Source organism: Carassius auratus, chromosome 9, assembly GCF_003368295.1.
Source record: "Carassius auratus strain Wakin chromosome 9, ASM336829v1, whole genome shotgun sequence".
In the NCBI taxonomy this organism is placed as follows: Eukaryota; Metazoa; Chordata; class Actinopteri; order Cypriniformes; family Cyprinidae; genus Carassius; species Carassius auratus.
This window is the reverse complement of record NC_039251.1, coordinates 14289833-14317611: the sequence shown is the minus strand read 5'-3', so window position 1 is coordinate 14317611 and position 27779 is coordinate 14289833. Positions and strand designations below refer to the sequence as shown.

Below are 27779 nucleotides of genomic sequence, written 5' to 3'. Positions count from 1 at the left end.
TGTATCTTTCCTAAATTGTCAAACTGTGTGTTACCGAAATAGAGCCCGAGGCGTGATTATGCTGTTTAGTTACATAAAGGTAGGCTACAAGACAGACATGCTAAACTTTAGACGCCCAAGACTGCAATCAGGAAGTACGCATGTATCTTTACTGTCCTTCTGTAAATTGAAACGAACCTGGTTTATCTTTCCTCTGAGGTTCCTTTTTAAATTGATTTTAAAAGGGATAAATAATTTTTCCAAATACCTGTCATTTGATTCTACAGATTGTGCTTAATACAATAATGTATGTTAATTTGTCAGGATGGGACATATTGCTTGGTAGGTGTCAGCTACTGTATAACTGTATTTTATTTAATATTTCATTTTATTTAAAAATGAATATTTATTCATGTAAAATTAATTGCAGCCATGCATCGTAGAAATCTGGGAATATAGCCTATTAATATATCCCTCCAGAATCTTAATTTAATGTTGCTCATTAATATTGGAAAAAAAATATTACCATAAAGATAAAACAGATCATTGAAATCATAATGAAAGAACTCATTAAAACAGTCTTGAAAGAGATTCTTTGTTTAGTAAACAATTGTCTCCAGTTTATATTTTATGTTCTGTTTTATAAATGACTGCTATAGCAAATCCCCTTTTAAAATGACAGCACTGCGGATATATGTAAAGTCAAGTCCTCAGTTATCTTTGTGAACAACTGTTTTGAATTACGGTGATACATTTTTTTTTTCTTTTCTTTTTTTTGGCACTTTATATTGTCTTACTCCTGCATTTGCACCGTAAGTAAAAACTAATCAAAGGCATTCATATGGAGAGCGCTGTTGGCCTCTGAAGTTTTCGAGCTGGATTTGGCCAGCCCGTTCTCCCTCTGTTTTGGAAAGTGGAAATTCCTGAAGGCACTTCACTTCAGGTTTCTGGTGAGGATATAAACATGCATGCAGAGACTTTGGTGAACTCCGTCTTAGTTTCTTTGCTTCTAATTTCGCTCTCTGCCGTTCAAGGAAGTTTACGGCAGTCCCTAAGGTGAGTATAGCTGTCTTGTTTTTCAATCATTTTGACTTTTCCACTGTTCAGCCACGTTTTGCTGACAGACTGGATTTATACAAACTGGGGAAAGTTTGCTGTTGTGTAGTCACAGCTACAGAAGTAGTACTAAGGTTTGTAGATTTCTATCTTAAGCTTTTTGCTATTTCTTTTTCCATTCTTTATAGGAATGGGAAGGTGTCAGCAATGTTTTATTTGTTTTACTTAGAGCCCCTTTAAGCCAGTTTGTACCTCACAGAACATACAGTAAAATCAGAAACATATGCATATGCTTTTTGACCTCTTCTTATAGTTTTGGCTAAGGTCCACAGTTGTGTGACTCTAATTTTGACAAATTACTTAAGTGGTTTATACATAGCAGGTGCGCATTCACCCTAATGTGTACCACAATGCATGTTTATGTATGCTCTCGCTGGATTGCACATAATCAGACACAGGGACTGAATAAGAGTTAATATGGTGTTGTGGCTGACAGACTTGTTCCATGTAAGTGCAACCATACCAAGCCCCTGAACAGTGTTTGCTTTAAAAAAAAAGGAAAAAAAAATTGTATTTTTATTACCCTGTAATGTGAGAAAGGCCAACTGCAGAGACAAGAAGCAGGAGTGGTATGTAAGAACACTACCAAATGAAACATTTTTCACATGGGAACTCGGGTGGGAAAATAATAAACAGTGCAATACAGTCCAGCGTTTGTTTTTTCAGTAGGTTTGTAATGAAAATCTTGTCCTTGAGTTTGACAGCATTTTCTTTTTAGACAATTTACCAGTATACACTGCAATATACTCTTTGATTATATTATAGTATTGTCCTCAAATGGACAGAATCTTCAGATTATTTTTATTGCTTTCCAATTCAGATCTTCTAGCAGATGCATTTGTATGGACAGTGTCTAGACACGAGTTTGCTGTTCTCTTTGGGACTGAGTACTAGCAGAATAATACCTTATGAGTCACTGCTCCATTTGATTTCCACATGACCTGCATTATAGTGTTATTTTGCTACCAAGTCTTTTTGTTATCTTTAAATATTAGCTCCGAAGCGTACTGGGAGATATACACAAGAAATCTGCCAAAATCTTATCCATTGCATATCCTATCGTTAGAAACCAAACAAATGTTTTCCTTCAGAAAGGAAGAGGGAGTCTGGTTGTCATTACTGGTGAAAGAGAGGATTGCAAACCACCACCCACCCTTCCACCATCTGGCATATGTTCACCTACAGAGGAAGAACAGAGGTTTGATGTGGAAGGCAAAGGTCATGGGGTGAATGAACACTTGTGTCTTGCAGGCAGGTGGGTGGAGAGTGTAAGATCTCCCATGAATCATCACTGAGGCGCTGTCGGACCTTAGACGGTTTGATCTGTAGTGGGAGAGGTGAATGTGAGTGTGGGATTTGCATATGCCAAGTGACGGAACCCGGAACTTTCTATGGACCGCTTTGTGAGTGCCATGATTGGATCTGTCCAACATATGACGGGAAGACCTGTGGAGGTAAGAGCTGTCAGCACTCTCCAAACATAAACCTTCACTTGTGTATGTTACGTTTCAATATCAGGTGTTTTATGAAAAAAAAAGGCTTTGAAGACATGCTAGACACACATCCAGCTTCAGTAAAGGCCTTTGATGTTCCATCCAATATTGTGTCATTAGCTACATGGTCTCATTTGAATTTCACAGTGCCTCTATTCAGCCAAACAGTTTTAGTTTCAAAAGAGCCTGTTTGGGTACCATGTTGTTCTGTAGCAACCCCCTTTTTAAAAGAATTTGCAGACACTGCTTCAAAGGATTATTTTCACTGATTCTTCCTTTACTGTGTTGAATGTCATTTCAGTAGTTTCCACTGGATGGTGAGTGTGTGCAAAATCCATTAGCAGAGACTCCTGAATAACTTGACATCCAAACCCTCAACTAACAGCTGCACGATCTGCTGATGGCTTTGAAACATTGTATAATTATAAGGACACAATGTTGGTGCTAGTGTAAGTTGGTGCATCTGCGTATAAGGCAAGGTTAAAAAAGAAATGATTGATTCAGTCAGTGTGGAAGAACTTGACTGGTCTGCATAAAGTCCTAATCCCAGCTGAACACTTTAAATGAAGCCAAAAACTCATCACCAAACACCAATGTCTTGTACATACACTATATGGATAAAGGTATTGGGACACCCCCTTCTTAAGAACTGAAAAAGGCACTTCCAAGATGGTGGCAACATAGATGGAAACAATGTGTGTGTTTAAAAACTAATTCCATCTCTGTTGCAACAGTTTTGGAAGTGTCTAAAATGACTGGACGCACATGTACAAGTCACTGGTGTTTGATGATGAGTTTTTTGGCTCAAAATCTCTATTCACAATTATGGGTAGTGTTCTTTTTTCTGTGGTATTTGGATATTAAACTTTGTTTGTCTTTTTTAAGGAAGTAGAACTTGGATTGGACTTCTGCAGATATTATCAGCTAATAACCAAATAACCTCAGAGCTGATTATTGATCTTTCTTTAGGTTTATACATTACAACTAAAAATACATTTTTCCAATAACAAAATATTTTTTTTTTCTTTACTTTCCGGCTGTTGCTCTATATATAACATGTTGATTTCTATACTCTTGAAAATAGAAATCCACCTGACAGACTTTGAACAAAAACACCCATTTCCGTACCTCCCCCGGTTCTGATCTGTAGACATGAGATGATGAAGACCGCTAATGGAGATATGTGCTGGAAATAAATATTTATTTGTGGAGGCATGTTGCAAACCAGTGAAGAGCTCATTAGCTTGGAGCATAGCTGATAATAGGGTTTCTCTCATGGTTACGTATTCTGAAAATGGAGGCCTCATATGGACCAATATTTATTTCTTGCCTAACATCAAGGCTTTTTATTGTGCATCTTTGTCAAAATACTCATCTTTTAAAGGGGTCATATGATACGATTTCAATTTTTCCTATCTCTTTGGAGTGTTACAAGCTCTTGGTGCATAAAAAGATCTGTAAAGTTGCAAATACTAAAGTCTAAAATCCAAAGAGATATTCTTTATAAAAGTTAATAGTCAACCACACCTACCTAAAATGGCTCATTATAACATGCCCCCACATGTCTAAGTCATGATGTTGGAAGATTTGCATAATGATGCCCAAACGTTCATGCATAGAAAGAAGGTGTAACATTTATTCTCGCTGTTGCCGCCGCAGCTTTGTTTATGGAGACACTGTGTGTTTCGTTGTGAAAGCGGGTCACACGGCATCACAGTATGTTAAGGGGATCTAAAATTTTTCCATCACACTCTTGAGGCATTCGGCCAATCACAATGCACTGGATACTTGGCCAATCAGAGTACACCTTGCTTTTCAGAACAATTAGCTTTGTAAAAAAAAAACAGGCCATTGAGGAGCAACAATAATGTACATTGTGGGGAAAATAATGTTTTTTTTTTGTTTTGTTTTTTTGTTTTTTTACCTTAAACCACATGAACACATTGCATAACAACAAATACACAACATAATGATATTTTTACCAACGTCATATGACCCTTTAACTAGAAAGCTGGTTTTCTGAGCTGGTTCATGGCAGTTTGGGATATTCTAGACCTGTAAAAGGATTCTGATGTTTTGCCATTGTGCACATCCCTTCGCTTCACTGTAATGAAAGTTTAAGAACAGCATCCGGTGGAATTTATACCAGAACAGTGAGAAAGACTGTGCTTTGTGTGTTGTATTCAGTCCAATATTTTTTGACAATTATGCAAAAACTGCAGGATGTGCAAGCTGAGCAGGATTGTTTGTATATTGCTTTGAAACACTGTCTGAGCACACAGGGCATATAAGGTCTTGTTTATGTGCTCCAGTTTCATAATCACAACTTGCTCTTTTGAAAAACACATTGTGTTCCCTAACACATAACACATTGTGTTTTTGTTTTTTTTGTCTTCCTTTTTTCTTTCATCCCTTTTTTAATAATTTAATTTCTCATTACAAGTGTTGCATGATAAGTGGAGCATTTAATGAGAAATTTCTGTCTTGGTCTCTGGAGAATTGAATTTGTTCAGGGAGACTCCATAAATCATTTTGCTTTGAAACACCTGTTTTTGTTCACCGACAAACAGATAGACATGACAGCATATGTTGACCCAGCGATAAGACTGTGAACTAGGACTTAAGGGTGCAAAAAAACAACAAAATGTTTTTACCTGACAGCTGGATTTTTTTGGTTTGCTCGCATCTCCAGAGTTTTTAATAAGGCTACATTTGATTAACATATGTGAATATTTCCTTTTCATTTATTGTCACCGAATGGTACAAAAATTCAAATGTACAAGCATTTCCATGGGATTTGAATTGTTTGTACCAACTGAGAAAAATTCTGCACAATTTCATGGTTTTCTTCCCTTTTTGTGACCTTGTTTTGATTTTTTCTTCTACTTTATGGGGACAGAGCTCAACGTGGCAGTTCCTTTTCACTTTTCTTACTCCTTTTTCCATCTCCCAAAACAAGTTAATTGGGGTTTCAAGGAGCCACGTGAAAGATTTGGCACAGCGCTGACTTAACTTTTTCCTCTCTAGCTTTTCCATTTGCAGAGATTTTCTCAGCAACTTGGTGTGACCTTCATTTTTGGTCCTGTGGTGTAATGCATTGTCATTTTTTTATCCAGCAAATGTTGCCATCTAGAGACTTCACCTCTCCAGTTTGAAAAAAACTAAGATGAGGTATATGTGAAGAACAGATTTATGATCATTTATGTCAAAAGAAAGTTGTTTTATATACATCAGTAAGGATGGTTGTGATTTATGATACCCTTGAGATCCTTTGCTTTTATTTGTTATGTGCTTGAGTGAGCATGTCAGAAAAGTGATATTCCATGTTCTCATGTCCCAGTGGAACTCCATCAAGAGCTTTTTCCTCAGTCTTTGTTATTGGACTTTTGTTCTTCCCCAAAATTTGGATGGGGAAATGAATTCTATGGGAAAATCATCTGACCTTTCTTTTAACTTGAGTGCCACGTGTTTAAAACACTGTGTGATGCATGAGATGCAGAGATGTCCATCTAGCGCTTGTTTACAAAGAAATACGATGGAAAAGTGTATTCTGTGCGGACAGCCACATAGAAATCCATAGAAGAACTGAGGCAACTTCTCCAAGATGCTTAGAATAATCTGTCTCAATATTTATCAAAGACTGTCTCAATCTGGATTTGTTGTTCATGCACAAATATCACTTTACAATATTTGCTAACGGAATGTTTGGACATCTAAAAACTGATATTTCCTACTGGCACACTAAAGCAAGAGGTACAAATTACATTCTAAACCTTAATATTATGTGCTAAAGACATTTTTACAGCATGTTATAAACACCAATAACACTTTTAAAAATGCTTCGGTGAAGTGTGATGATAGTTTGCTACACAATGGGCTTGACAGCAGTGTTTATGGTTCAGGTAAACCAACATACACATTCTAGCAAGTCACCATATGGTGTGTTCAGCTCTAGTTCAGGCAGAAGGTCTGATCCATACTTCAAATTACATGAAAAGGTCACATGCCTTCTAGGTCAATATGCACTTGGGGATTAAGTGGAAGAGGAAATTGTGTCCAAACAGGGGACAACACTGTCATTTCACTGCAAGTAACAATGATGATGCCAAAATGACACTTTCATTTCCTCTATGGGCTTTCATCCAATTAGTAACACACTATCAAATGTCAGGTGAGAGGAAATAGGGAAAAAATGAACATGACATGGGCCGGACATGAACGCACATCTCCCATATGAGCTGAAAATGCTGGGACCACAGGTCTGACAAGTATCATAAATCATAGATTGTCTATAAACTTATTACACACAGTGACCCTCAATCTTTACATGATTTGGTCTGTCTTCATCGCTGCAGGTCTGCTGTAGGTATGCAGCATTATTAGCCAGGACAGATGTCTCCCTCACACCCAGCCTAGCCTAGCACATAATCATTTCACGCTCTACAACGCAAAACAGGAGAACAACAAGGGGAAATAATTACCTCACTGTCTTGTTTTATACAAATTCCGCTGTTTAACAGGCTAAGAGGAAAAAATTGTCTTCAAGATCAGGCTAGCACATAGAGGCCTTGGTTTACTAAAGGTTTGTTTGGATAAAAACATGTGCAAACTTCATAGAATGCTGATTAACACAGGGTCTGCTGGGGTCTGCGTCTTTTGTAATGCATAAAAAATCTTGTCAGTTTCTTTGGTTGTTCCTTAATGAATTGTCTATTGTAAAACTTGTTAAATTAATTTCAATGGTGCAGCCCTGTTTTATTTATTATCTTTTTCTTGTTTTGATATGTAAAATTAGGCTGCATTTACACATTAAAAATATTTAGTGTAGAATCAACTTTCACAAATAATTACGAAAGCAAGTAACACTGGATTAAATGTCAAATTTTGAAAATAGAAATGAAACACAAAACTTGTTCTCATCTGAAAAGAGGACTTTGGACCACTGGGCAACAGTCCAGTTCTTCTTCTCCTTAGCCCAGGTTAGATGCCTCTGATGTTGTCTGTGGTTCACCAAATTCCTTGACACGTCTGTGAGTGGTGGCTCTTAATGCCTTGAACCCAGCCTCAGACAATTCCTTGTGAAGTTCACTCAAATTCTTGAATCGATTTTGCTTGACTGACAATCCTCATAAGGCTGCGGTTCTCTCGGTTGGTTGTGCATCTTTTTCTTCCACACTTTTTCCTTCCACTCAACTTTCTATTAACATGCTTTGATACAGCACTCTTTGAACAGCCAGCTTTATTGGCAATGTTTGTGGCTCCTTGTGAAGGGTGTCAGTGATTGTCTTCTGGACAACTGTCAGATCAGCAGTCTTCCCCATGATTGTGTAGCCTAGTGAACCAAACCCAGAGACCATATTGAAGGCTCAGGAAACCTTCGCATGTGTTTTGAGTAGATTAGCTGATTGGCATTTCACTATATTCTAATTTGTTGAGATTTTGGTGGGTTTTTGTTAAATGTGAGCCAAAATCATCACGATTAAAAGAACCAAAGACTTAAACTACTTCAGTCTGTGTGCATTGAATTTATTTAATACACGATTTTCACAATTTGAGTTGAATTACTGAAATTAATGAACTTTTCCACAACATTCTAATTTATTGAGATGCACCTGTATAGAATATAATGCTTTCCTTTCTATTATCTTGGATGATTTAGTGTCTTTATCCTTGTGTGTACACTGTTAATCGGAACAAGCTATTATACTCACAGTCCAATCACAGATGTAATTGCTATCTTTGAAAGCACTATCACTCGCTGATTTCAATTTGATTTTCATTTGCATAGGTTAGTTAATATCCTAACAGTTAATAGGGACAATTTTGCAATGATTATTACCTTTTATACCTTAATATAAAATAAGCTAAATAAATGCTGCTTTAAGGTAAAAAAATTAAATAAAAATAAATGCTAAATGTAAATGTATTTACTGAAAACATTATGTACATTCTTGAGCCAAAAACATTTTCATCCTGAAATGAGCTGGATGCTCAGAGACAACATCGTCTGCGATTCAATGCTTCATGAAACAAATAATTGTAATAAGAGTTTATGTCTTGCAGACTCCTGGTCACCCCATATTCCTTTGTCTGTATTTAACATGGACAGCACTGTCTGCAATAGGAACAGCTATTAGCATCTGATGACTCATTAATCTGCTCGCCGTCTCCAATTTATCTGATGAGGATACACCATCTATTAATACACAGCTGTTTAGAGTGAGTCATACGGCCCAGCGTGGATATGGCCGTCTTGGCACATCAGCCGGGAGGGGGTAAATTATGCCCCTGGTGGCACAGTGGACAGCAAGGATCAAACTCTTCCTCCCACATATAGGGGGGTGGCAGTTGATATGTCAGAGTGATTATGTCTGCATTCAGGATCGAACTCTGGCATCAACCAAATTTCAAAGAAGCATGACTAAGAATGTTAAGAACAAATTAATGGCACAGAAAGAAGAAATTTGTTACTTCTTTTGCTTTGTTCTTGTTTTTAGAATACCAACATTAATGTCTTCTGTAAAACTGCTTGTAGCTGATATGAACTTGTTTAGAAACTGATGAACCTTACACTGATATTGAACTGAACTAAAACAACACTGAATGTACGTGAGCTAAATAATGTCTTTATTGTACCGTGGCTGAGAGAGCTTAACATGCAGCAACTTAAGAATTTGCTGCAAATATTTGCAGCACAACCAAATACAGAACCACACTGCAAAAGCAGAAACACGCAAATTAAGGTATTTCCAGGATTTTAAAATAAACAAAAATTTTACCTTTCAGAACAAACATTGATAAGCATGTCCCAGCATTTGTGTGTATTGTCATGTTGTATTTGCAGCACGTGTTGTAAAATTTAGCTGGTTTACAGCAGAATCTGAATGGTCTACAAAATTAAATTGATTATGCTGTTTTCCCATTTATTAAACCTGCTTTGAAACAATCTGCACTGTATAAAGTGCTATACAAATAAGTATATAAAAAAAAGGATATCTGTCCTTATATTTAATGTTTAATGGTGTTCTCGATATTAAAAACTAGTCATTTAAAAATGCAGGTCAAATAGGATATTCAAAAAAAAAAAATTCAGAGACCACATTGCAACCATTATTCTGATGTTCAGTAACATCTGAATTGTGCCAGTCACACTGAACAAGAAGTTGTTGTCCCACTGCTTACAACCTGCCTGGTGTATATGAGGAATGCCTTCTTAAAAGATCATATCATAGCCAAATTCCAAAAATGCTTGGCTCATATCTTAACATTTGCAATACCAATTTGCTTTTAATCTATAGGGCACAAGATAGATGTATCCTCCATTTGGCATTAGCATAAATCTTGCCTTTCCCTCCAGATTAGCTATAAAACACTGAATATTTGTGACAAGCAGCCAAGACTGTCTGGTAATGAGTGCAGGAGCAGAACAAGGCTATTGTTAAGGACTGATGGATAGCCCTTGAAGACGACATCAAATTTACATGATGGATTAGTGCAGGGAGTGATTGAAGATGACACTTCAAGATGTGGCTAAAGGAGCTGGATTTACAATAACAGGATATATCTGTCGCATATTTTGTCTGCCGGTTGTTTCCTCCATAGAGTTAAGAATAATGACAGGCAATCAACAATGGTCTGATATAGAAAAATAATCTCACTTTTGGTACTGTTGCTTGCATATTAAATTGAAGAAAGAAGAGAAAGTGGTAGACATGAATGAAAAATGTTTCAGTATTTGTAATGAGTAGAACTCATGGGACTTTTTTTCTCTTTTCACACTTCATAAGCCTATTCATGTTGCTTCGTTAACAATGAGCAATTTTATGGCTAGTGCATCATTGAGCAAATTTTTCATTTTACTGAATTAAAAATGTTTAAAAACAAAATACATTTACACTGATCCAGTAGCACACCTCTAGTTTATAGGGTTGTGCAGTTGTATAATACCTATGGTGTGGAAATGAACTATAAGGAATCTTCAACACCTTTTAGCTGTGATGAGCACACATGTGTGAAACACACACAACACTCTGTCAGGGTTTCCTAGGTAAGCATGCATACATGGGAAGTGTTAATGTCTTTCACATCACCTTGGGCTCTCCAAACGACTTACAAATGTGTTAAAAATCACAAAATCGATCTCGTAGTGAGCTCTTTGACTCCTCCAACAAAATATAATTTGTTATCAACCCACTTACTTTAGCAGTGTGGGTCTGTATCATGACCGCATGTTACTCAAAACAATCAATAACTGTAATGTGTATGTGTGTTTCCAATCCAGATAATGGGATATGCAAATGTGGAAAGTGTTTCTGTGATGAAGACTGGTTTGGGGAATCCTGTCAGTACAAGGAGGAATGTTCACGCTCCAAAAAAAGCAGTCATTACCTCTGTCGCAATGCCCAGGGTGTTGTTTGCTCCAATGCAGGTAAGATGTTTGATATTTGGTATTGCATGGGGGCCTATAAATAATAGAACTGAAGGTCAAGATAAGTGACATGCAGTTGTCCAAACATTCTTTCTGGGTGGCCTGGAAAATAACAGCCTGCTTGTATTTCACACCTTGCCCCCAACCCTGTACTTAACCCTTACACCGACCTGAACATTAACTTTAGGTGATGGGTCTGTATGTTGTTAGCAGGGGGCCCAGCTGCTTGCAGAGTTGCCTGCTATGTGTCTACCGTGTCATTAGGGCATGTGTGTTTGTGAAAATGCTATGTATCAGGATTGGGCAAAATTCAGAATGTAAGAATTGGCTTGTTTTCGGTATTTGAATCAATTTGTCCACATTTCCAGTTAAATCAAAATGACAGGAAGAAGATTTACTGGACTGAAATGTAAAACTTAAGTTAACACTATTAAATTTAACTATAAATAAATGTATAATAGGGCTGTCAAAACAATTAATCATGAGTAATGTGTGTGTGTGTGTGTGTGTGTGTGTGTGTGTGTAGAGTTAAAATGTGTGTGTGTGTGTGTGTGTGTGTGTGAGCTTGTTTATGTGGTTAACGAGGACACAAATTTGTATTATGACATAGGTATGACACAGGTATTACAATGAGGAGGTGGTTTATGAGGACATTTTTAGTGTCCCCGTAATTCAAAACGCTTATAAATCATACAGAATTAGTTATTTTGAAAATCCAAAAATGCACAAAGTTTCCTGTGAGGGTTAAGTTTAGGTGTAGGGTTGGGGTAGGGCTATAGAAAATACAGTTTGTACAGAATAAAACCCATTACGCCTATGGAGAGTCCCCATAAACCACATATACCAACATGTGTGTGTGTGTGTGTGGAGTTAAAATGCATTGCCATCTGAAATTTTCTTCTAAAATTAGCATTTTCTTCTCAGTCTCCTATATTTATGTTCAGATATTTCACTTTAATAGCAATGAAAATAAATTACTGAACCTACACATAATAGCCTGAAAAAAAATTGCTCAGATTGCACTTTTTTAAGTCTTCATATATATAAATATAAATATATATTACATATTCTTGAGCCCCGCTCGTCGCGAGTGCGAGGAGCGTCAGGGAGGACTCGGGTGAGAGGGGTTACATATACATTTACACACACATATATTTCTTTTTATATACCGGTAATGTAAGAATTATGAGGGGAAAATGTTGTTTATGATAACTTGTGTATAGGTATTTTGTACTAAAATGTAAAATTACACTTAGAATTTCATTCTGCCATCTTAATCCAGTTTGCTGGCTCATTACAAGTTTAGGAATTCTCAGTTAATTTTCCATCAAATTCTGAATGGCGTGCAATTCTATAGTGTATATAGCCTTAGGTTGGGTGTGTTTGTGTGAGTCGGTGTGTCTTCACATGTAGAAGTGTGTTTGCTGCTGTGCGGTGCTGTGGAGCAGTGTGACAGTGTGAGATCTGTGGGTTTTGACATTGATGTGTCTGGCCGACAGGCACCTGTCACTGCGGCAGCTGCATGTGCCACAATCCCGATGGGAAGGGCCTGATCAGTGGACGCTACTGCGAGTGTGATGACAGCGAGTGTTTGGATGAAGACTCTGGAGAAGTGTGTGGAGGTACGATCACTGGGTGACCAGTCCTGAGTGACCCATAAAATATCTGAACACATTTCTGTAAATTGTATATGTCTAGATAACAAAATATTAAATAAAGTGACATAAAAGCTGCTTTGTTTTTCTTACTGATTTTTGCTAAAACTTTTAATGTACTCTCAGAAAAAAAAAGGTACAAAATATGTCATTGGGGCTGTACTCTTTAAAAAAGTTACTAATATGTGCATTTTAGATAGCCTACTAACATGTACTCAGTAGTTATTAATATATATCTTTATTGTACTAATTTGTATCTTTTAGAGGTAAATAAGGTTTCTTTTTTTGAGACTATGGTGGCTGTAATAATATAAGCATTAGGAACATGCACACTTGCTATACCTGCATTTGGTCAATGATGATTTTTTTTTTTTTAATCTCAGAACTCTGAATTTCCCTCTTCCCTCTCTGTGTTCGTGGTTGCAGGCCATGGAAAGTGTTACTGTGGAAACTGTTACTGCTCGGCTGGTTGGCATGGAGATAAATGTGAATTCCTGTGTGACATCAGCCCATGGGAGAGTAAGCGGAGATGCACATCTCCAGATGGCAAGATCTGCAGCAACAGAGGTCTGTTTTTGTGCAAGCATTTAGCTTTCTCTGACGTAACCAATATTTCCTATCACCCTTTAACCTCAACTAATAATATATTCCCATATGTTATCCTTAATGCTCCTGCAGGGGCATCTAAATCAAATTAGAATTTTATTTGAAGGGTTTTTTCCACAGAGAGAATCTGCAACGAAATAAGTCTAATTGTCCCATATCAGCATACAGCATAAGTAATTTCACCTGACAAGCACAAATGAGAGTTGCAAAATGCATTTTCCATTAAGATGCATCAGGCTGCCAAAAAATCTTTGGCTCTCATATTGCCGGTGAACCTCAAGGGAGCTTCTCTGAAATTGATTACATCAAAAGGGTGAAGTGGTACACAGCATAAACTCAACCTCAAATCTGAACCACTGTCTGTGGTTAAGTAATCTGCCCACAAACCATATCCACTCATCACAAGCAACCACGCTGGTTTTCCGCATCAGAAGCTTTCTAAAAACAAACAGCATTTTTCAGAAGTTACACTTTCCAAAGGAATTGAAAATCCCTCACGGCCTTCCTTAGGCATGCTTATCCATACATTTGACCACGTATGTATTTTTATCATCCACACTGAGGGGAAAACCCTCTATCCTTAACAGAATTTAAGTTACCATTGTGTGCACGTCCAGTGCACATGGTAAAAGATATCCATTTTTTTGGCCTCTTTTAAGCTGTCCAGCCTCATTTTCTGTATTTTATATTCTGTTTATACCCTTCAATTATACGTTCTGCACTGTGAATGGCAGGTCTCAGTGGATTGCTGCTATTGTGTGAAATGACAGCCTCTTTTAGTCAGTCAGCCTCTCAATCCATGACGTCGCTTGCCCTTCACTTTGAAATACAACCATGCAAAGTTATACTTTTGAATAACCTTTTAGAGGGGGAAAAAATTATAAATGAAGCAAAAATGCTTAGGTTCTAATAAAAGCTACTTTTAAAACCTGACTCATGCAAACTCTTGCTGGGAGCGTCTATTAAATGTGATTCTGGCAAGTATGGGATGCCAAAGGGAGGCCTGAAAAAGGGGTCAAATGGCAGTTGCAGGCAGGCCTGTAAGTAAAGAGTTTTATATCTACAACTAATGTTTATAAAGAAAACTATGCTGGTAGGTCCCTTAGATGAAAAAATGTTCTCAGTCTGGTCAAAGTGTTGAGAGGCTATCCCAGGCTGAAATCTTTGTGTTTTTAGAGGTAGAGACAAAACAGATTAGATTTAGATTAAATTAGATTTAAAACTTCAATTCATTAACAAAGCTGTGTTATAAGGGGGAAAAAGTATTGATATAATATTGATTTTATATAAACAATACAAAAACAGTGGGGTTTTTTTAATCAGTTTTTCTTTTTTTACAGGTTAACTTTAAGTGAATGTTAGATGATGGCCTAATGGTTAGAGGGTCAGACTTGTAACCGAAAGGTTGAGGGTTCGAGTCTTGTACTGGCAGGGATTGTTGGTGGGGGGAGTGACTGTACAGTGCTCTCTTTACCTGCAAATCCACAGCTGAGGTGCCCTTGAGCAAGGCGCCGAACTGTTCCCCGGGTGCTGCTGCAAAAAATTGCTGCCCACTGCTCTTGATGTGTGTGTGTTCCTGGTGTGTGCACTTAGGATGGGATAAATGCAGAGCACAAATTCTGAGTATGGGTCACCATACTTGGCCACACGTCAGTTTCACTTTTAAAATATAAATAAAAGAATAGAGCATGCAATATTAAATATCCAATATTGTTTGGGGTTAATATCAATAAATTTGGAGTCAGCAAGATAAATTTCAATAAATTTCAGTGTCACATGATCCCACAGAAATCACTCTTATATGGTAATTTGTCTTTTTTTTCCAATATTAGCTCAAAAATGTTTTTTAAATCAAAATCTTTTGAAAGAGTATGAATATGTGTGCTGTCACTTTTTAATAATTTAATGTGTCCATGGTAAATAAAAGTTTTACTTTTACTAAAAACTTACTGACCCCAAACTTTTGAGTGTTAATGTATATCCAATACTGACCAATACAGATTTGGTCTAATATCTAATATTGGCGGATAAACTATATTGCAGATCCTTAATTTTACAGTTAGAGATGGGTCTGTAATGATTTTATAATTAGCATTTCTAAGACACTCTTGGGCTTCCATTAATCGTTTCTTCATTTCCTCAGTGGACTCCCACTGAGTCTTAGCCAAGTGTAAGCAAGTCCCTAATAAGGTTACTGAAGAGTGGGCTACTACATCATTGTATTTGCTTAAGTGCAATACACTAAGCAACAATATACTCGTACATGCACGAGTGTAATAATACAGCTCATGCCATTTATTTAAGCATTCGCAGGAGGTTGCACAATGCAAATCAAGTGCAATGTAAGTTCTATATAATGAGAGGACAGGTCTTTGACAGGACTGCAAACAGGGCCACATTGAGACCGCACTGCCCCCCTGGGCTATGACTTATTGCAGCCACCCGCAATCACAATAATTATAAGTATATAATTTTTATAAGCTTTAATAGGATTTTTATCCCACATCAAATGCATTGAAAATTGATGCATTGAAATTTCATAATTTTTATTAAAAATTTCAATATCACAAAAAATAATACTAGCCTAAGTAAAAACAAGCTTACTGAAGACAAGTAATCAGTCACAAATTAGGCTACAACAGAAAATCTTACTTGAAAACTTGAACTTGAAATGGCCTACTTGAAAATCTTAAGGCACTGAATAATAAATATTATATTATATTATATAAAAAATATATTATTATTATATTATTAAATTATATTATTATTATATAAAAAAGTACAAATAGACTGAATAGTCTTCACTCTATGCATTCAATATACATTGATTCTTATTTATTTTACACAAGTGATTCAGTCAAGAATATTATTTTTTTCTTTCTGATGTTTGATTTAGTGACATCATTGACAAAAATGGCAACAGCAGCTCCATTAAGCTGAAATATTTCACACAAAAATGAAAATTCTGTTGTTGTTTTAAACCTATATGATATTCTTTTTATTTTTGAACACAAAATAATATATTTGGAACAACAGTATGATAAAAAAATACACTTGTAGTCAATAGGGACCAGAAACTGGTTAGGATCATTCTTCAAAATATCGTATTTTATGTTAAGTTTATGTTAAGTTTAGTCAGCTGCGTATCAGGCAGAAACAGTCTTACTGCACGTATTTACCAGAATTAATTCTGCCCCGCTGCTTAATGTCCATGAACAGTTTAAACCATTTGTTTTAAAACCCGCTTAAAACACATTTAAATGATAAGCTTACCCTATACATCATGACGCACTTCAATCAACAATTGATATATTTCTACCGGATTATCTCCCAACCCTTAAATTAATGTAGTTTGTTTAAACTCAAATCCAGTTAATCAACATAAATCCAGTTAATAATCAAACTAACCTCAAATCTGTGTGGACGACTGTTTTTGTCTGCTTCATGTGCCCAGTTCACTTGCTGTTCCAAAAACTTCCACTCAATAAGCTTAAGTAAAATAACTTGATAGCTGGGGATTTTACTGACTAGACTAACTCGTGTTTTTTTCTGTTGTTTTTGTTTGAAGTTTTTCATTTTTTGAGCCCCTCACCTCTCTCTCAGAATTGCTGACATTTTTACTTAGCCTATCGAATATTGCTCGCTTTGCTCGGGCCCCGGGGCTTCAGCCCTGCCTAGCCCAATGGTTAATACAGCCCTGACTGCAAATGGTGGTCTAGCCCCCTGCTCGCAGGACGCCAGCTGCGTCGCTTCCCAGTGTGTTTTCACTGCACAGATAAGAGAAAACAGGATTTCCAGTTGTGCTGCATCTGGTCTGGCTCAGATTTATCAGAGTGGAGGTGTTTCCCACAGCTCTGTTGCCATGACGGTCGCCCCAGCAATAGATTAGTGGGAACTTGGAGTAAGCATCCTCATCAATCCTTGCCATGCATGGCCCCTTTATTGTCAGCTGGGCTCTGGAGGATTTGGCCCCCAGGAGAAATTTGGCTTTCCTTTTCAGCATCACTTCAATTATAGTGCTGTGCAGCTAACTGTTTCAGTAAGCCCTAATCCTTCTAACACAGGCAAAACAGTTTGAACCTGTATTCCAACAATCAGAAAATGGCCTTACCTGGCATTGAATTCAAGCCTAAAACTTAGTCTGTCCTAAATGTAAGTCATTAATCTAAATGTAAGGAAGCCTCACTTTAAAAAAATGATCAGCACTGAATTAAGAATACCAGTTCCTGAATTTCAAATATATATATATATATTGCTGTTGTATTATTATTATTATTATTATTATTATTAAACTGATCAAAAATGACAGTAAAGACATTTATAATGTTACAAAATATTTGTGTTTCACATAAATTATTATTATTCTTTTTTTCATCAAAGAATCCTGAACATAATGTATCAATATTTCCACATAAGTATAGCAACACAACTATTTTTTGTTAATAATATAAATACTACCAAATCTGCTTAAGATTTTTAATAGAAAGTTATTCATGTGACTCACAATATTAAGAATAATGGCTGCTGAAAATTCAGCTTTGCCATCACAGTAATAAATAACATTTTAAATCATATTAAAATAGGAAACATTTTAAATGTTAATCATTTCGCAATATTACTGATTTACTTTATTTTTGATAATAATAAATGTATATAAATAAATGCAGTCTTAGTGACCATGAGAGAATTCTTTCAGAATCATAATAAAAACTTGCCGAGGTGTTCAGCAATTCTGGCTTGAGAAAGGCTTGTTTAAAGGCTTTTTTAAATGTTAAAAAAGTGCCACAATTGGATTGTTTTATTAAACATGTTATTTGTGATACATTTTTAAGATTAAAAGTTTAAGATTTCTTCTCTTAACTGTTACTTAAACAGGACAATTTGAGAGTCAGTTAATATGTTTGTCAATCCCACAGTGAATGTTTCACCATACTTTCACCTTGTCTTTGTAGGCACATGTGTATGTGGCGAGTGCACTTGCTATGATGTGGATCCTTCAGGAGACTGGGGCGACATTCACGGAGAGACCTGCGAGTGTGACGAGAGAAGCTGCCATGCCGTGTACGACAGATACTCGGATGATTTCTGTTCAGGTGAAGCACTAGTTGAACATCAAACATCTTATTCTTATCATCAGTTTATGTTGTATATATTAAATTTGTATCCCAGCTTGGCACTCTGGCAGTGTTTTTCTCAGGTTGAAAGGGTCAGTTTTGTCTTCATCAAAAACCCCCTCAAAAGGAAATGCTTCACATTCCAAAATCCAGCAGTAAAAATACTGACAGTTGCTGAAAACAGGGCAGGGTGGAACTGTTCGATATCCGTTCTCTTCGCGATCTCGCATAAACACAGGCCACATGGATTACCCTGAGCTGAAGAACAACAGATGCGGTTCAGAAACATTTCAACATCTGGTTCTAATGCTGAGAAATAACTCTGTGGCCATATGCGCGTCAATCTTATGTTTGCCTCAGAGGACCGAGTTGACAATACATTTTTTAAATTCACGGTCAGCCAGACCTGTGAGTTGTGCCCTTTAACTTCAAATCCATAAAACGACACACACACACATAAACACACACACCGCCAATGTATAATCTTTTCTCTGTATCTAGGGCAGCTTCAGGCAGAGCTTCTGTCGATCGTTCATCCATTAAAGGACTCTAAATCCTGCTATGTGTCTGTTTGAAGGTCGCGGTCAATGTAACTGTGGCAGGTGCGACTGCAAGGAAGGTTGGGATGGAAAGAAATGCGATCATCCTCTCTCCTGCTCGCTGTCTGTGGAAGCCAGTCAGAAGAAGTGCCGGGGAACCTCCAGCCTGCCCTGCTTTGGCAGAGGTAATTAAGTCTAGTGTCTATTCATCTGTGCCAGAGTGGGTTCCAGCAGCAGTGTTTCACAGATCCGAGGTGTTGCATTTGTGGGTCGCGTGGTAGGCCAGAGGACTCTTAAAGGTGAAGTGTGTAATTTTCAACTCTCCCAATTAGTCGCTCTATGGCGTGATGCAAAGCTTGAGCGGAAAGAACGATGCTAAAATTAGCAAAACTCTCATTTGGCATGTCAATCTTAATAGACTGGTTTAAATGAAACACATGTTGCTACATAAATAAGGTTGTTGCGGTTTGCGTCATTCTTTGAGCCTGCAGATTCATTCGAAACAGGGTTTCGGCAATAATTATAAGAGACCAAACAAAGTTTACTGCTAAACCCAGAAACAACACAAATACTCCAAACAGATGCAGGATTATATACTGAATACACACCGCAAATAATGGATTTTGATAGAGCTGTGTGAATCATTGATTTATCCTTCTTTGGTAAACCACAGTTTAAAATGTAAAATTGTTACCTTGCCTGGCCCTTAAAATTTATTTTATGGCATACTCTTCAGTTATAATAAATATCAGTTTTTAGTAGCTAATTTAAATGATACCACACAAAATACATTGTTAGGTTACCTGGCCACCAAAATAATGTAGTTACAGAAACTTTGACTGTCATAAAACTGGTCATTTAATTTACTTGACTTCATACAAAATATATATATATATATATATATTTATACCTTTCCTTTCTAACTTGTACATATTTGAACAAATGCCTGAAACTTGGTATTACAAGCACTTCCTGTGTCTGTTTGCCTCTTTAAGAAGAGTCACTTTATGTATTCTCCAATTGTAAGTCGCTTTGGAAAACTGTCTGCAAAATGACTAAATGTAAATGTAAGTGTAAATGTAATTTGACATTTGTGGTTTGATTCCAGCACAGTTAAAGAACCAACATTAATTTAATAAGGTTTTATAGTAGTAACATGAATTGTAGTAAGAGTGGCATTTGTACCTAACAATTCAAACACGTTTAATATAATAAAGAAAAAAATAACTATATATATATATATATATATATATATATATAAAATCACCATAATTGTCTGAATTACAGTCTTTTAAGAATCAGTGGTACTTTTTGTAAGGGTAATTATGAACATGTAGTTTGCTTCATGTAGGGGTGCCCATTCATATCTCTGCAGACACTCTTGTTAGAAAGAGAAAAAATGTCACAGTAGATGAATCAGAACTAGTGCAATTGTTCCAAAACAATGCTATTTCCATAGTTCCCCGCTGCAAAGACAGTGAAGAGCGATAATAATAGTCTTGTTTCACTGAGTGAGGTGATAATTTAACTTTAATGGAGCCTGTGTTCTGTGCGCTTGTTTTTTCGAAGGACTTCCACCCCCGTGCTCTCGTTATACTCCTGCGACATAGTGCAGATAATATAACTAGTCTCATTTTAAAAGTCAAAAATTAAATGACTTTTGCTGTAATGGCTGGGTTGAAAGTGTATTACAGTGCTACAGTAAATACTAAATGCTAGTCCATGTTTGTCATAGACAATGTCAATAGTAATTCGATCCAGTGGACATAAGAAACACAAATGTGAACATGCAGGCTGGAAGAATCAGGTATGTAGCAGCTTTTGTGTTTCATCCCTCAAGACTTTAGCTCTGCGTGTTTCTGTAGCACCTGAAATAACACTGAATCTGGCAGCAAGTCGTGTGGTGAAACTTAGAAACAGATCTTTTAGTGAACCAGATGCATTGTATTATTATTTTTTTCAGTACCATGTGTATAAAAAGCTAAATCCGCATAGGGATTTCGTGCTTGGATCTTAGCACTGTGAAAACCGTTTGTTCTGGTCTTTGCAGGAACATTGAAAGTATGATTGTGAGAACCGTAAAAAAAAAAAAGAAAAGAAAAGAAAAGAAAATTTTGTTACAAAGTCACTATAATTAATTATTCACTTTTAATTCTTTCAGCTGTACCTTTAAAGCATCTAAAATCTGCTTTAACCAAATGGTGGGTTAAATTGTGTCCAAGCTCAATAATTAATTGGCAGGAAATTTTAAAACAAAATTAAAGAATTCCTGGAAGGAAGCCAGTTTATTTAATTAATTTATTTCAGCACTGACTGACTAAAGTGTTCCACAATTGTATGACAAGCTGTACAAGTACAACCTGTACATTGTATTCTGATTAAATAATACATTGTTTATTTATTATTTAAATAATAATTATTATTTTAATGATTAATCAAGTATTGTTATGTTACACATAAAAATAAAAGTACTTATATTTCTTTATATTATAGTAGCTGTTTCACCAGTTTCTTTTTTCTTATTTAACTCTTTGCCTGCCATTGATTTCAGACGTTCCTTGTTTTCACTGGTGCACGACAGGAGGCGCTATTATGCATCTTTTGAAAAAGTATTGAACGTCTGTATAAAAACACAACGAAGAAGAAGCAGAAATCAGCAATTGCATGTGTAAGCAGATGCATATATAAAATCGAAACTACGAATGCATACTGTATATAACTCGAAACTACCTAGCATTACAGAATGAAATGATGATCAAGGAAGTGGTATATGACTGTGCAAGCTTTGGAGGTGTTGGTATTTTGTTAATATTGCACTTTTTTTTTACTTATCTGTTTTAAAGCATTTATTTTAGCAGAGGCTCTTTTGGCAGATTCACTCTCCCTCCATACTGTGACCATGTGCTATGAGATGTGGCCAGCAAATGATTTATACATCTGTTTACATAGAATTTCACCCACGATTAGAGCTATAGATCTGCTCGCTGCATCCATTATCCTGACAGCAGGTAATTATACAGGTTTCCTCCATTCTGAATTTCACTCCCACAATTAAGGACTGTCAACGTGGTTGAATTAATCCAACATTTACACAGTTCCACGAGAAGCCCCATATGAGGGATTCCCATGCCACATGACAGTTGCTTGAGATTCAAGTAGCATCTGACTAAAAATGGATATCTTGATTTTGTGTGTGCTAGCCGCGCTCCTTTTACTTATGTGGCCATTTTTCATCATTGCCAGTGACTCGTGAGTACTCGCAGTAAATGGACAAAGAGGGGGCAGGAGAGTTTGTAAATGGTTTCCAGAGGAAACAAAGAGCCAGCTGAGACGGCGAAAGTGAAAATTTCTCTTAAGCTTGGAATATCCTCCAGGAAACACCTATTCTGAGAGTGTTTCTGCTGAGGCTGGAAAAGCGGCTCCAACCATAGATAAGATGAATCCTTTGCTAACTTGTCAGCCATTTCATTGCATATGATCTTTGCATAAATCAAACATTTGACATTTAATGTTACCATTTTACATGCAATGATAGGATAACCAAAAGATATTTACTACACGGTTGTATATCCCTCCATTTGAGAAGCAACACATGAATGATTGCACTGACGGAAGCTACTGAGTGTTAGTTTTTACACTATTCATTAGCTCACTAATGCACTCTGTAGATTACTGCGCAGCGCCATATATAAAGAATGCATCTTGATTAAACATGCACAGCAGCAATCATTCAACACTCCCAGTCGTCTTACAGTAGAAGGAAAAGAAGCTTAATTTGCCACGCAGATGTTGACTGATATCCAGTGTGTTCTAAGAACTGCTTGGCGTGATGAGCGATCTTTTAAAGCAAATCAGCAGAATTAGGGCTGATTGCAATCACTTCCTCTGAGTTTGATAATGGTGGCCTTCTTCAAGGTTCACAAGGACCAAGTGGTGTTCTGCACTGAGAGGGAATGTTCTTTCTGAATGTGGCCAAGTACTATGTATATGTATATGCTGTTGAATTGTGTGATGAATGTTTAAGTAAAAAATAAATGAATGAAATTACATTAGTGAATTGCACTTTATATTTATGAACATAAACATGCAGAGTGCTGTCACTGTTATGGTCCCTACACAGTACATGTAGCTGCTATTGAGAAGCACCTGAAAAGTGGTCTCGTGATGCCTTCAAATGCCACAACTCGTTCTGTCCTCCCTGACCTTTCATTTCCTGTGCTGATTGAAAAGCCTCCAAATGCTATGTTTCAAGATTGTCTGACAGAAGCAAAATGTCTCAAAAGAAAAAGTGGTAAAGCTAGTACTTCTCCCCAGATTGCTCTATATTCAGTACCAGCAAAGGATGGGAAGTGGTGCATTAGAAGCAAATAAAATATTAATGCCTCTTAAAATGTGTTAAGCTGTATGTGGTGACTTCAATTTGTATCATGTAATTTTTGAATCAGTGTTTTATAATGAATTGCGCAAATGAATTATATTATATTATATTATATTATATTATATTATATTATATTATATTATATTATATTATATTATGTGATGAATGATTTTATCCTTACAGTAGTGTACAGTTAAGGTAATTTTATATTCATATATACAAACCTACATGCATTTGCATCTTAAACCCTACTGTGAAACAGTCCACCTCTGGTTCTTTGTGGCTCTTGACATTTCTTAATTGCACTTTAAAAGGCAGACAGTGAGAAACCTTCTCACCCCTTTTAGGACCCCAGAAGTCTCATTTGCATGAGCCTCTGTATTTGGCAGGTTTATGCTTCACAGGACACATCAGGATTCACTCAGCACGGCTCCGGCACGCTTGTCATTTAATGTCAGAGCTGGCGGTGGTCTGTGTGGCTAAACACTGGTGTCTTTACAAGCCTGATTGTCCTTGTCAAGTTTGTGGCACAAGAGTGATACAGTCTTGGCATTTAGTCATTCCAGACATGCCAAAGAATAACTTCAGAATGGCTGTGCCCCAATTCGCATTTGTCCTAAATAGTATAAGAGATTAGAATAAGTCTGTCCTACATTGAAAATAAGCATTCCAAAGGTGGATTTCATAAATACACTCTTAAAATAAATATTATTTAATAGAATCAATGGTTCCATGAAAAAACTTTAAACATCCGTGGAATCTTTTCTTTAGTGTTCTTTATAGAAAAAGCTTCTTGAAATTATTGAAAAAGTAGGCTTAATACTAAGAAGGAAAAAGTAGTTGTACTGTGTACTAACTGTGTATGCATATTTATTTTTATTTTATTTTTTTGACAGGTGTTCCTATGCAGAAATACACACTAATGCATGTAATTGTATTATGTACTGTACTATAAATCTGTAACATAGCCAATGTCTCTTGAAAACTCCTTAACTGTAACAATATTGTGATAGAAATCCAGGTCTAACACAGAACAGGTGGCACACCTCCCTCTTCAGCGTTTACTCTAAATGCCCATATCAGGTTTTAAGCACGATGATCATACATTTATAATAAAGTAACTCTTAGAGATGAATTAGGGGTCATATTATTGGAAATTGATGATGCTGAGCCATTATGATGTTTAACAGTTTAGAGGAACGGGGCTTTTGTCTTGGCACCTGTGCAAGCACAGCTCCCTAGAGAATTGAACTTGCCGGATGGCTGTCTCTCAAATATTGTGAACGAATTAATTGTTTCGATTTGGAGCAAAGCGCAGTACATGATCAGCGAGGGAGCCATTAATCACACTGAAGGTGCCAGCGCGGCTTTCTCCATTAAACACACATAATGCAACTAGCCACTGTGAAAGCATATGGAAAAGATAGACTTTGGCTGTCTAGTGCATCATGTGTTTTCTACTGTCTGTATAAAGGCATTGAATAATGTGCAGAATCAATTTATGCTCAGTAGTTTAGTTTGTCAGTATGATAACTTGTACATTTTAACTCATTGAGCTCAACTTGTCACTGACAGTTCTGTATAATTTGATATGCTATTTGATGGATAGCGCTATTAGAGGTGTGAAAATGAACTGAATCAGACAGAAAAGACAGGTGGTTTGTCATAAAATGTTTTTCGTAACATGTTTTGAGCTCTTCTCTCTTGCAGGCTTAGCAGTTAAAATGTTGGGTAGCCACGCAAAGCTAAGGAAAGGGCTACATGACGCCACATGCTAATCGATGAAGGAAACATTTTATGACATCACCAGTTACCGTGGCAACGGCAGTACGCAGCTTTTATCTGCTTGGCAGGCTGAGGGGTTGTCAGACAGGGCGTTGCTTTGTTGTTCTCCTCGCCTGCACGGTGCTGGAGTTATAACGGCTGTCAATGTCAAACAACGACAGTGCCACTTTAGCAGTCTAATGTGCTCTATGATAAGCATAGACCAAGGCACTCTGTGCTTTTCAGTGCAATGAGTTTTCTGGTTGACCTTGACAAGCCAAATTCAAGGTGAAATGTAGATTAAAACTACCTTCATACAAGATCTTGAGAAGAAAATAGCAAAAAATAGCCACATATAAGATTGATTTGGGTTTCACTGTCATGTTTGGTTTTCTTGCCTTTCACAGAGTATTTGTGTGTTTCAGGACAGTGTTTGTGCGGCCAGTGCACATGCCATCCACCCGGAGATAAACGCATACATGGAAAGAACTGTGAGTGTGACGACAGGCAGTGTGAGGACCTGAACAGAGAGATCTGTGGAGGTAATGCACACAAACACACAGAGCAGAATGAGATAAGCATTAATGATGCCATCTCTAGATGCTGCGTGTCTATGGCCCCATAGTAATGTAATGCTCATAAAGACTGCATTTATTTGCAAAAAATGCAGGAAAAACAGCCATTCTGTGAAATATTATTAAATTTGCTGAATTTCCAGCTGCCATTACTCCAGTCTTCAAAGTCACATGATTTTTTCATATGTTGATTTGGTGCTCAAGCATTTATAACTATCAATGTTGAAAACAGTTGAAAACAGTCTGTTCCCTGGGCAGCCCTTGGAGGGAAATTCCTCACCATCACCGTAAGACCAGTCCAGCTATGGCTAGTTTAGCTTACACTCGAAGTGGATTGGTCTCTCTAAGCAAGATCCCAATTCATGGGTCATTACCGACGTGTTCTCGAGAGTGACCGACTGAAAGGGAACAGACTTTACAGATTCTAGTCATTCCACCAGTGACTAGAAAGCTATACTATACAAGATCATTTTCAATCTCACCTGCTGGGGTTTTCAGGGCATACCTGAGCATGTCTGTTTCTTTGCATGTACATGACTGTGTCATGATTGCTGGTCCAGACAACAATTTAGATCAATTGCTATGACTTTCACTCCAAGGTCAAGATGATAATTCCTTTCAATTTCTTCCCCACACTTCTGCCACAACTACTTCCACCATATGCAGGAATGGCACTTCATAAAATGAATCAGAATAAAAATTTTAATTGCTCGGCAGCCCTAATATATTATATTTATCTGTATCTTGTGTGGAGTTTTCTTTCGTATATACTGTACTTAATATACTTGATTGTAATTTGACGTCGTAATTCTCCCGAAATAATAATAATAATAATGATAATAGAATAAAATAAATATAAAATCATCAAATACTGTAGTTGTCATAAAACAATTATATTTGACAATCATATTAATTGAGTGTCTCCATAAGGATCAAGACCTAATCATTTTTAATTATACTTAATTAAAAAATATGATCAATTCTAGCTTATCAATTTCACTATAACTGAAAAAATATATAATATATATCTGCTACCAATATAAACCTTAACAACTTTAATCCTAAACTGCATAGCAGTGCCATTCGAGGAACCCCCTGTGAAAATGTGATGGTACCCATGGTACACCTCTGCATCTAAAGGATAACATTTCTCCTCTTTGGTGGGGATACAGATTTAATGCCACTGCTTTCTGAATGCTTATTGTGTTGTGTCACTAAGCGACTAGCCACACAGCCTTGTGTGGACCAGCCCTAGGAGATGTTTAAATATGTATAGGGCTCGTCTGCTGTGACTGTCCGAGTCACACAGACGGATGAGAGCCTGCTTACGGAGGAGAAGTGTGGAAACACAGCGTGCCTCCAGCTCTCAGCTCAGAGAGAGACAGCCGTCACACACGCTGATGAAACGTTCATCTCAGCTAATTGCATATACGGTCCTGCAGGACTGAATTGGTGTTCAAATAAAGGGCAGCCTTCAGATATGCCTATCATGGGATCTTTAGCCCTTGAGAAGCCATTCTAGCTGTATTAACATGAAGGTGTTTTACTGAAATGCAGCCTCATCAATATTTCAGATTGGATTTATATAGTTTTATGAGCCACTTGCCCGAGAGTTTAAGACTAGGCTACATTCTTTAGAAAATATCCTTCCAAAGATAGGTGTGAGAAACACCGCAATTTAGAACATGCCCACACTCGAATTGCATTTACGGGCGGGATAATGGGGAATCGCAGGTGCGCTTTAATTGAAAGGACTGGGGTGCCACTCACCAAAGCAATTAAATGCTCTCGTAGGCTGGCTGATTGAAGCAGTCAAGCATGTAGCTCTACCAAGAGTGCATCAAATGCCAAGCCTGTATACCTACGCCCACAAAATAAACGGATGAGAGAGACAAAGACAAAGCCACATAAAATTTTTTTTTTTTTTCATGCAATTATTATAGGGTGCGATGGGAAGCGCACACACCCCTTCCTCCCTTAATGAAAACTGTAATGACCAAAAAAAAAAAAACTGTTTTCTTTTTATTAAATATTGATGGTACAACATGAACTGTGTTGTTAAAAAATAAATGGCAAATGGTTTGTTTTGATTAAACATTATCTAGAAATAAAGGGATACGTTAAAATGACTC

At 36.9% G+C, this 27779-nt stretch overlaps 1 protein-coding gene across 1 annotated transcript in view; it reads left to right on the top strand.

Annotated features, from left to right (window-relative positions):
- The first annotated feature begins 886 nt into the window (after positions 1-886).
- LOC113108454 (integrin beta-like protein 1) overlaps positions 887-27779 on the top strand; it is a 39162-nt gene continuing 12269 nt past the window's right edge. The window contains exons 1-8 of the mRNA XM_026271600.1: positions 887-1035; positions 2347-2549; positions 10870-11016; positions 12516-12638; positions 13098-13238; positions 18230-18370; positions 18969-19115; positions 25498-25614. Coding sequence (XP_026127385.1) covers positions 944-1035; positions 2347-2549; positions 10870-11016; positions 12516-12638; positions 13098-13238; positions 18230-18370; positions 18969-19115; positions 25498-25614 — 1111 coding nt within the window. The 5' untranslated portion in view covers positions 887-943. The remainder of the gene's footprint in view (positions 1036-2346; positions 2550-10869; positions 11017-12515; positions 12639-13097; positions 13239-18229; positions 18371-18968; positions 19116-25497; positions 25615-27779) is intronic.